Consider the following 12,450-nt stretch of genomic DNA (forward strand, 5'->3'; position numbering starts at 1 on the left):
CTGACGGTTTTTACCGGGCTGACCAAGCCGTCGTACCGGGCTGGGTAATAAGAGAAAAGAAAGAGGGGAGAGGGAGGGAAAAAGAAAGAAGAGGAAAAGAAAAATAAAAAGAGAAGAGAAAAATAAAGACAAGAATGTATAAGATAATAAGAATATATAAGAATATATAAGAATAATAAGATATCATAATGACCAGACCCTGCAACCCATTCTCCAATTCAAAAATTGTCATAACTCCTTTGATCTATGCTGCCCGATGGCATAACCACTGGGAGACAAGGGGAAAATATCTATCTTTGAAAAATCTTCCCCACCTCTTTATAAATGCCCTTTTCATCCCCTGAAAGTGCCTAAAAATCTTAAATTTCGCATTTCTTGTTAACATGGGCCAATTTCCTCTAAAAATTGCACATTTTAGGGAGTTTTGATCAATTCCAACGAAATTAGAATTAAAAACACTGGGGGACAAGGGGAAATATCCATCTTTGGAAAATCTTTCCCCACCCCTTGACAAATGCATCCTCTGAAAGTGCCTAAAATTCTATGCGCGCATTTCTTGTTACGGTAGGCCAATTTCCTCTATAAATTGCACATTTTAGGGAGTTTTCACCAATTCCGACGAAATTAGAATTAAAAACACAAAGATATATTGCGCGCTAGGCGCGCATTTTTTACGGCTTTTTTAGGTTTATACTTTTAAGTTATTTAAACACATAATAGTCCCAAACTCAAGAAAAACAAATTTAAGATAGATCGTTTTAACCTAAAAGAAGGGCCTCAATGTGTATTGATGGTGAAAGAATATGTTTGTAATAAACAAAACCAGGATGAAAATGCTTATATTTAGTTTCAAACACACGTGTGTGGCCTATATTATAAATACGAAAAGCCCTATGTCATATTGTTTTCTATATGGGGAGTGGGGTGGGGTGGGGTGGGTATGGTAAATTACTAACCGGGAAAATAAATACCCACTCTGACCCAAGACCCCTGTTACGCGCCTGGTGTTCGCGCCAATGTGTGCCCTTGTGCGGACAGGGGATGTGCCCCACCTCCCTCTTCTGAAGCTGGAAACCTTCTTTTTGCAAAATAAATTGATGTAATTTGCTATTATAGGCCTAATTAATAAATTCCTCATAAACCGATATAACCTTAAACATTCTTGGAATTGACATAACATTATTGATGTCGTACACACCCTTCAGTGTGAAATGTGACTCTCTTTGCAAGCACATCTAACATCTAAGGAAAGCTAAGAAGAGCTCAGATTGGTACCAGATAAAATAATTTTGTTATCAACATTAATACATTATGCTAATTTTCATCTTTGTAAGCACATAAGACAGTGCAAATTATTTCTGTGACAGTCTTTTGAAGTTTGTAAAGCTCCATTTCATCCCATACATAGTCAAAATATTGGGGGGGATGTTACAATGGACCATCCACAAGGGGGAGGATATATCCCCCATCCTCCGGGATCTACGCCTATGTATATAACGCATCTTACCTAACCATTCTTCAAAACTATTTATTTATTACACAGGGGTGATGTTAGCGGGAACCCCTAGTAGGACAGATAAACCACAAGTCGTCGAGGAGAAAAAAATACATATGTATTTTTTACACAGGCCCCTATTAGTAGACTCTGAAATCAATTAAATAAGCCTTTGAAACACCTAAATTGTCATATTTTTTGGGGGCTCAGCCCCCTGCACTATGTAGCACCTCCTAGGGATTTTGAGCAGCGTCCGGCCATGTCCATTTTTTTTTGTCGGGGACATTGGACACCCCCTACCCACCCGTTGGGCTACCTGGTGCTACCCCTAATATTATATTGATTTAAATATTTATCTGAGTCTAGCAATATATTTTAGCTTTTTATTTTGGTTGTTTAATGTACAGTATTTAATCATATTTTTGTTATGTAAATATATTTAGGCCTACTTGATATCCAGATCTGCATAACCAAAAATTCAGTCCTAGATTTAAAAAACATGAAAATGTCATACAACTGTAATCAAACAATAAGGAAACAATGTATTGTATATTTAATTTAATATGCCAAATTAATACAATAAAATATTACCTTTTAAAATAAGGAATAGGCACAGTATTATTAAATCATGTTTTTGTTAAAAATTACAGTAAACAAACTGTGTAAACTGAATATTTACTAAACAGACCTAGGCTTAATCTGGGGGTTTATATATGTGGAACCCTTATAATTGTTGATTTATTATAATTATTTATTTTTTATTTTTATTATCAGTGCTAGTAATATTATTTAAATATACAATTTTAATAGATAACATGGACATAGCAATTCATACTTAAACAATACATTAAATTTATATATTAATATGATAACGTTAACGAATAAATAACAATAACTAAACCGTGTACATAGTGTATCACTACTGCAATAATAAGATTAACATTTTCAATCTTATAATAAATTTTATACAGCCGGTGTTATGTATTGACCTAGGCTACTATGGCTAATGACAGGTACGCTTTCACCATTAAAGGCTTTTTCTATGAATGGAATGACCTGTACGGAACACAAGCTCCTGTAGACCAAACCCAGTACCGTTACGATTTTAATCGTACGGGAAATATCCTCAAGAAGAATTATTAGGACCAAAGTTATTCCTTGCTTCTTTTACTTAAAGAAATTTGCTCCCAAACCCTTTTTACTACAAGAGATTATACCTCGGCCCACATAATAATTCCCCCCTGTATAAAATTCCCACTTATTTCTCTTCCTCCTCTTCATCACATATCCAACCTACACTTGAATATGCTACTCTTGTCTTTGGCCTTTTTATCTAAATGTGGTATTTATTATATTTGCCAAATTTTACCATCTTCTCTAGATTCAATATAATTAGGTATAAATATAATTTGAGTGTGGGGGGAGGGGGCAGGTTTGTTGATATACTAGATAGATAAAAAATTATTTATTTATTTATACCCAATCTTTAACCAGGATGGCCCAATCAGTCAAGTAAACTGGTCTCCCTTGGGGCCCTTGGTATACAAATTTTCAGAATATAGATTAAAATATCATTTATCTAAACATATAAAAAATAAAAATATAAATTAACTGTGTAGACACAGAAAGAAGCATCTATTGTGTAGCAACTAAACACTAAACCATAGCAATGTATATTTGCCTTATCTCTACATGTAATTTTTTTTACCAGATGAGTGTGGGCAGCTTTGACAGCTGTGTACGAAAATAAAATTATCTTTATAGTGTGATAAATTCCAGTTTGCACAATGCCAAATTTCTGACGAATATCAGAGACCCAACAATCCCTAATTGATGAATGCAGAATCACTGACATCCACTAAGCTGAAAACCAGTTTCCCGATTCAAACTGTAGTTATTGTAGGTTAGGGTTAGGGAATGCAAGTTTCCTGACAGGATCAAGGCCCCCCCCCCCAAATCCTTTGCTAGCAAGATACTGATTACGCTGGATATAACGATGGTCACAGTAATATCCACTTTTGCCGGCCTACCTGAAAGCATATAATTTGATATGTAGTATGATTCTGTTACCCAATATTTGATAGCTATCCTTCCCTCTCAATTGGCAGGTGTCAACAATGTGGGGGTTTAAGGTTATAAGAATCAACAAGTGTATTTTCTTGTCAATGATCACCAGATGTTCTGAACATGGAACGATTATTCAAATAATGAAAATTTTGCATTTGGGAAACACTGGTGAATTGGATTGTTTAGATATTCATTTATAAAAATTATTTTGACAGACCTCATATAAATGTGAAACTATGAATATTTAATTTCTATGTAACAAATCAAGTCAAAATACTGTGTAGCAGCATTGGCTTAATGGGGAGTGGCAGACGGTGCTTATTCCTACTGCCTCAACTCACCTAACCAGTGGCGTAACACTCATGCACTCTTGTGCGACGGTCCGCAGGATCCCTAACCCCTAAGGGCACCTTACCACATGGTCTTGATCCAGCACCCTTACCCAAAAGGACTTTGTTGATACACAACAACATAATGTGTCTCTGACGTGGACTGTATATAATATTATATCCAGTGGTGAATTAAAGGGGCCCCTAAATTTTTAAATTTTAAGTCTGTGAGTGCCATTTCCGGCCATTCAGAGGGGCCATAATCATAAATTTTCTTACCTCAGCCCTAACCATGGTGGGGCTGTGGTGACCCTTTATCAGTAAAATTCTCCCTGGGCCTATATTCAACATTCCTGGACTCGCCATTCATATCATATCATTTACTTTTGTCGATGAAAACATTGAGAATGCAATAATTAAGTAAGCACATCCCACATTGAAATTGGCGACCGGGACACAAAAGGCCCCAAACCAACAATGCTATATTTGGATAACAGCAACCACAGGACGGTTTCATGTTGATATTTTTGATTGTCCAGAAATAAATACAAATTTATATATTATTAATGAGCATACAAGTTTATATATTAATAAATTTTTTCTCACTCGGGTGTTCTTCCATTGTGGTATTAGACAGCCAAATATGTGAAAAGTTATCGTGTTGAGCTGGGCCTCCATTCTGTCCTTATCTGAGAAGACTTGGTTCTACCCATGGGCTAGGAGCGGCTGGAACCAGTGCCTACGTTAAGGCTCTATTTAGCGGCGCCCCTGCCTTACCGCTCGGCCACTCGACTTCTTATTCATTTTTACAAAACTATTTTGACAGACCTCATATAAATGTAAATTCTATAAATATTAATTTCTGTGTAAAGCATACTACCAATGCATAGAAGTAACACATCAAGTAAAAATACTGGGTAGCAGCACTGGCATATCTAGGGAGCAAAAAGGTGCTTATCCTCCACCTTCACATCACCTAACCAACAATGTCATGTTTACATAAGCAACCCTCAGGACTGTTTCATATTGATATTTTATATTGTCTAGAAATTAATAAACTCATGACGTTTCTTGAAAACACAAGAGCATATACAAGTTAATATAAATAATGCATTTTAATTTAATCATTTCAGATCAAAATGTATCTTGCAATTGCGGAAAAGGAGAAAAAGGTGAACAAGCTACCACAATCAGCCAGCCCAAATCTGCCTTCTCAGTTGGATATAATGTAGACCCAGGCCGCCATCCAGTTAGTCCTATGAAATACCCGGTAGTAATTACAAACTTAGGAAATCACTACAATAAAGAAACAGGCAAGTTTATCTGTCAACATCCAGGTATCTATGTCTTTCAGTTTACATCAGGGTCACCTAACAGTAATACCAACTTTGCAACAAGCATCAAGAAGAATGGGCTACGCATTGTCTCAGCATATGAGTATGGTTCAGGCCACAAATCAGCCAGCAACATGGTAGTTCTTGATTTAGTAGCAAATGATGAAGTGTGGACTGAGCCTCTCAGTACCAGCTATAACTATTACTACAGTAATGTCAACATCTTCTGTTCTTTTTCAGGCTTCCTGCTTTATGCATCTGCATAAGGAAATTTCGAAAAGCTAATAATTACAAATTCCAAATTTGTAACAGAAGTTTTCATGAGAAAAAGAACACAAATATGACAATTTTTAGATTTAATTTTTTTTTCTATCATTAATAAATAATGTAGTATTAGTAAAAAGTAGGAATGCTATATTAAGATTTTACCAGCACAGAATATTCACCAAAAGTGCTGAAAGATTTAGCATTAAGAATGTCAGCAGCATTACAGTAAGACATATTAACAACAACATGCCTATACTGGCCTGACACTACTGTGATAGAATATATGGCAATATGATAGGAGGTAGTGATATCTGTATTAATAGCCAAAGCCTGGAAAAGATATTTTGTGCCTCCAACCATGAAAATTATCTTCCTCAAATGCCTGCAGCACCAAATCTTTACACTATTATAGTCAGTAGTACATTTAGTGGTTTGGAGCAAGCATAAATATCAAATTTAATTACCAGTATGCATTAAATTGTGATGTGCTGATTACGCACTTTTTCCAACCCTGTAAATAGCTTTTAAATAATGGTATAGATACAGCAAGCATTCTTTACCAACAATGCAACATCATATTATGATACTTGCTTACATTTTACTAGGACTAGCTGATGTTTTTCTCAAGAAAATTTCTATTATTTCAGTAGTATGAATAAAAGCACTGCAAAAATGACTTAAAAATTATCTGGTTTTAGTCTGAATTTGTGCTAACATCAAGCTTACTCACCAGGATTTTGTTAAAGTGTGGTGAATGTACAATATCATCTGGCATTAAAATCAACCCCAAATTTCACAACTGATATATATTGTGGTATTTTTAGTATTATCCCCTAAAAAAAATTATTTTTATCTTTTGGACTAGTTTTAATGAATATAGGCCTTCTGTTATTTAACATTAATGTTTAATATTTTAAGGCCTGAATAAATAGGCACAAAAAACGTTTATACAGGAATTGTACACACAATAACATATTGGTAATTATTAATCAATGGGAAAAAAAACATCTAATCCTTAAAAAGACAATTTCTCTCAATTTAATTTATGCTTTAAAAGCACAATTCGTCGGGGAGAAAAAAAAATTATATGTATTTTCTACATATTAGTAGACTCTTAAATCGATTAAATAAGCCTTTGAAACCCCTAAAGTTAAAATTTTCAGGGACTTCACCCCCTGGATCTCTTTCGAAACCTTTTAATCAAAGCTCGACCACACCCACATTGCTTTCGTTGGGGACCTCGACCCCCCGTTAGGCAAATCCTGGTGCCACCCCTGTAACTTGTAACATGCGAAAACATTGAGAAAGTGCATTCATTTGACGAACGCTAAAATGGATACCTCCATGGTTATACAGTGCAAATCATGAGGTGGTTATACAGTGCAAGTCATGAGGTTGCAAAAAAAAAAAAAAAAACTCTTTTTTATCAGAAATAATATTACCTAAACTAACTGCAATAAATACATCTGCTCGTTTGTGTTACATCCACCATTTTTCAGCACTACTTGTGCAAATCGAGGAATTGGGAAACACCGACTTCACAAGTTCTAATGAACGCAGCATTACAGTAACTTGCTTCTCTAAGGGTCTCTACATGTCAACCAGTACTAGCTACTCTTGTCTGTCCACAATAGGGGTTGAATGGACTAGTACACCGGGGTAGCCCCCTACTCATCTTTAAATTGCACATGAGCCAAATTGTGTACACTAGGCTTACGGTTTGTTCGACCCAGCACCGATATTATGGCTGTATGTTGCAGCGCCTCTGCCAACTGCTCAGTCATCCAACTTGCATGGTGTGTGCAGGTATGGCTGATCACCATGGTGTGTATGGTGTATGGAGTTCTGATTACTCACACAGTGTGTGTGTGTGTGTGTGTGAGTGTGTATGGTTGAATCACATGGTGTGTGCAGGTACAGCATGGCTGACTCGCATCCATTATTATTATTTATTCTTTCTTTTGACTGAATACATTTTCTGTACAAAAGTACTGGTCTCCCAAATGGTCCAGTTATTTTTAACAATTTTGGTAATTTTGGCATGTGCTGGTACATGCTTACTCACATGGTGTGTGTATGGTTCACTCACATGGTGTCATGTATAGTTGGTTCACATGGGGTGTGTGTGTGTGTGTGTATAGTTGACTTGCCACAAGTCTCTAATTTATTGATTTTTCGTAGTATTAGCACATTTCAGAAAGCGCCACCAACATCAGTTTATGTCGAGAAACTTTTTTGATGCGAATTAGAAAATCCAAGAAAAAGTATGTACTATGAAACGCCAAGTAAATAGGTAATATGGAATGCCATTGGTGCCAAAATTGATTTTTTTTCCCCAGCTTTTTTACTGATTATAAGACAAAGTTTAGGGACTGGAACCCAGTCTAGGTGTGTGTGTACATGGTTGACATGGTGTCTGCAGGTATGGCTACTCACATGGTGTGTGTAGCATGATTTACACATCTCGGCGACTATCTGTCCATAGACACTAATTGCTGCAAAGCAGCCAATTCATATTCTTGACAGCAATTTGACCTCTGAAAGGTAATTGTTTGTCAAAAAACAAGGGCCTTAGACGACTGAAAAGCGGAGTTTCCTTCTTTCGTTCTGCCGGGTAAAATCAATTACTTTAGGTGACGTGTGTACACTAACATACATGTACCAACGTCCGCATGTCACGCTAGCCTTATCCTATTCTAGGCCTAGACTAGCTAGGATGGTATAGGCCTAGCCTTGAAGGGACGAAGGTCCCAATGAAAAACAAAGTCGCTCCTTGATAGCTAACATTGTCTATTTTACATCACAATAATTCATTATTAGACCTATAGTTGTTTTTTGAATTGTACTCCGAAAAACCGATACCTCGCACAACTCGTTAACGTCTCGTATCTATTGTCGTGACGTCATGGCTTGCTAGCTCACACTTGTGATGTCTCGCACTTGTGATCAAATAACACGCTGGCTCGCACTTTGGCAACACTCTTTGGCAGTCAACTCGCCCTAGAAACAATTGCCCCATAAAAAAATGTACACTTCCTAGACCATGCAGTCTTCAAAATAAAAATTGTAACCTTTGGTAATCAACTACATTTTCCACATACATAGAAATTTTTGAAACTTTATTTAAAAAAACCTAAACCCTAATTCACCACTATAGACACTTTTTGACAAAAATGAAAAATGACGACTTTGTTACCCAATGAGAAGTGTTCTAATATAGAGAATGGGTCGAACATTTATATGCAGTTGTACTTCGCAGCACTTCACTTGCAATTTGCAATTTCTAGTATGTTTCATAGTAACTTTGTTCCTGACATTTCATGAACCTGCCACTACTGTACCTTGACTGGTCATGGATCTCAGTAAAGGTAAAAGGTTTGTTTAATTATCTTTACACAGTCAAGGGAGGTTGAGATGACAAGAATGATCCAGACCCTAATTCCAGAAAGAAATTCTGCACAAATTGTTTATAATTCCAAATATTTTGACAAGCATCATGAAGAATGGGCAATGCATTCTCTCCTCATGGGAGAGTGGTTCAGGCCACAAATCAGTCAGCAACATGGTAGTTCTTGATTTAGTAGCAAATGATGAAGTGTGGACTGTGCCTTACAGTACAATCCATAACTATTACTACAGTAATTCCAACATCTACTGTTCTTTTTCAGGCTTCCTGCTTCATGCATCTGCATAAGGAAATTTTGAAAAGCTAATAATTACAAATTCCAAATCAACAAATTGCAACAGAATATGACAATCTTTTTTAATGACTTTTTATCATTAGTAAATAATATAGTATTAGAAAAAAAGTTGGAATGCTAACTCAATGCTGCATTGAATGTCAGCAGTAATTACAAAAATTCAATTCAATATTTCATTGCTCCAAAAGCTTATCCGCCATACAAGAAACATGCTTTTAGTGGCTTTATATGGCCTCCTATACACACTACAATATTTTCTATATTATATGATAGTGAATACAGGCATATTTGTAGTAAATAGCTTAGATAATAATGCTACAATTATAGTTCAAGGCACAGCAAGCATTCTTAGCCTATGATGTAACATCATACAGTTTTTAGTTCCCATGATTAATAATAAAGTACAATCTGATCATTTTACTAGGACTAGCTAATGTTTTTGGAATTCTCTATTATTTAAGTACTATGAATAAAAGAAATTTAAAAATGAAAAAACATGTTAAAAATTGTTTGGTTTTTGTCTGAATTTGTGCTGACATCAAAGCTCACTCACCAGGATTTTGCAAAAATGTGGTGTGAAAACCAAAGGGCATCAAGTCTACAAATCTCACAACTTCAATATTGGGGTTTTGCATTACCGTCTATAGTCGAACCACCAAAAAAAAAATTCTTCGTTATAATTATATTGCGAAGTAGTTTTAATAAATATATTTTATTCACAAATAATAATAAAATTATGTTGTATGATGTCTATTCACATTATACTGTACTAGTATATAGGTATAGGACAGGTTTTATTCTAGACTAAGAAATTAACACATTGCAGCTTAGCTAAGGCCTGGATAAACAGGCACAAAAAACATAAATTTTATGCCGACATTGTAAACACAATAAAACACCATTAATTATTAGTCAATGAAAGAAACATACCTAAATTTTAAACAGACTAATTTTCTCAATTTAATTTATGCTTCAGAGTGAATTATCCCAGAATCATCTAACCTACATTCAGCAACTCTCAACTGATAGGTTACTAATCATACCAGATACTGCAGGACATATCAACACATATAAGTTATTGTGCTTTGATGATGATGTACTAAAAAAAAAAAAGAATAGGCCTACAAAAACAGAAAATGGAGTTGGATATTACATGACATCCTTTATTTCACTTTTTACACATAAAAATTGGTGTGTGCAGGTATACTTGACTCGCATGGTGTGTGTACTATGTTTGGTTACTCACATAGTATGTGTGTATGGTTGAATCGCAGTTGTCATTTATATAGCGCTTGATACCGAACAGTCTCGGCATTGATGTGCAAATAACTTACTTCTCCCCAGAGGGTCTCTATATCTAAGCTACCTGGTCAACCAGTCTGAGCTATTGTCCACAATAGGGGATGAATTGACCAGTACCCTGGGTATCCCCCCCCCCCCTGCTTGTATTTAAAGATGTACTGGGTTCTTTAAGTAGGAATATGCAAACTCGCATGGTGTGTGCAGGTATGGTTGACTCACATGGTGTGTGCAGGTATGGTTGACTCACATGGTGTGAGCATGTACAATGTGTTTGCTCTTACCCTGTATGCTGTGTGCTGGTGTAGTTCACTCAAATGGTGTATGGATGTATGGTTATTGGTCTCACATGGTGTGTGCAGGTATGATTTCTCACATGATGTGTATGTACGGTTGAGGTTCACATGGTGTGTGCCGGTTTGATTACTCACATGGTGTGTGTATGTGTAGGGTTGATTTGCCTGGCAGGTGCAGCACACCTGCCAATCCCTGGGTCATGAAAATCTTTAGATTTTTTTTTTTAATCTTACCAAAAAATCCAAATTAACCAAAAGATGATGCAAGATACTAAAAAAGGCAAGTCAAGAAATCATTAGCCGTTGGTTGCGACTTTTGAATAAAAAATGGATGCTTGTCGCGAAGCAAGCAGGCGGCGAATTCATTGATTAATAACGTTCGAATCAATCAAAGTTATGCATAAACCCGAGTATTTGCGGGGACGGGTAAAATCAGTGAAATAGGTTGAAAATTACATTCGATAGGGAGAACTGGAGATTTTTTTTAATGTCGGGTGACACCAAACAGGATCGGGTGAGTTGACAGATTCGGTGCAGGTATGGTTACTCGCACTGTGTGTGCAGGTGTCATTACTCACATACAGTGTGTGCAGGTATGGTTCACATGGTGTTTATAGCATGAATTTAACATACTGGCGATTATCTGTCCATAGAGACTAATTATTAAGTTATATGCATATTAACTTGGAGTATATTGTGTCTGTCTCTCACCTAGTTGCCTTGTTCCTGACATTTCATGAACCCAATACTTGGACTATTCGTGGATCTCAGTAAAGACTACAAGAGTTTGTTTTGATTATCTTCATACATAGTCAGATAGGATGGATAACAATGATCCACACCCTCTTTCCAGAATGAAGTAATGTGTGAAGTATCCTTATCACTTCGAGTATCTTTATTTTCATCTTCACCATTACCATCCCTACAACCACCATCACTATCACCATGATGAGTGGTCATGGATCACAGTAAATGAATAATTAAAGAAAAGGTTTAAATGAGCACTCGTTCTGATTGTGATCGTGATAACAAATATCCACTCCAAATTTCAGGTAAGAAGTAAGGCAAGGAGCTTTGTATTTATTCCAACATAAACCTTTAATGAGTTCATTATTATTCGGACATACATTCGTAATGATATCCAAAACCATGATATCTAAAAATAAGTAAAGAAAAAAAAAGGTTTAAATGAAATGAGCACTTGTTTTGATTACCTTTAGGCACACCAAATTTCAGGTAAGAAAGTAAGGCAAGGAGCTTTGTATTCATCTGGACAAATATAAAAAAAAAAACACTTGTTCTGATTACCTTTAAGCACAGTCAGATATATTGGGATGGTAATAAACATCCACTCCAAATTTCCGGGTGGAAAAGTGAGGGGCTTTGTATTCATACCGACAAATATTCAGAGACACCTTTGTTCTGATTCCCTTTATGCTCGGTCAGATATATTGGGATGCTAACAAAGATCCCCACCCTATTTATAGAAATAAATAATGTGCAGAGTTTGTTATCATTTGGACATACATCCGTAATGATAGTTAAAAACCGGAATATTGTCGAGTAATATTGGTTTTGAATTCAATAACAAAGTTGTTGAACTTTCATTTAATCCATCTGGATTCACAAGATAAGAAAAATAGAAAAAAGTTCAAGAAATCT

General features: G+C 35.9%; 1 protein-coding gene across 1 annotated transcript in view; it reads left to right on the forward strand.

The window, feature by feature from the left end:
• Positions 1-12,450, forward strand: part of LOC117106172 (complement C1q tumor necrosis factor-related protein 7-like) — a 22,398-nt gene that overhangs the window by 3,518 nt on the left and 6,430 nt on the right. The window contains exon 2 of the mRNA XM_033247525.1: positions 5,025-5,042. Coding sequence (XP_033103416.1) covers positions 5,031-5,042 — 12 coding nt within the window. The 5' untranslated portion in view covers positions 5,025-5,030. The remainder of the gene's footprint in view (positions 1-5,024; positions 5,043-12,450) is intronic.

This window comes from Anneissia japonica, unplaced genomic scaffold (assembly GCF_011630105.1).
Source record: "Anneissia japonica isolate Jap-2015-1 unplaced genomic scaffold, ASM1163010v1 scaffold288076_len169038_cov169, whole genome shotgun sequence".
NCBI lineage: Eukaryota > Metazoa > Echinodermata > Crinoidea > Comatulida > Comatulidae > Anneissia > Anneissia japonica.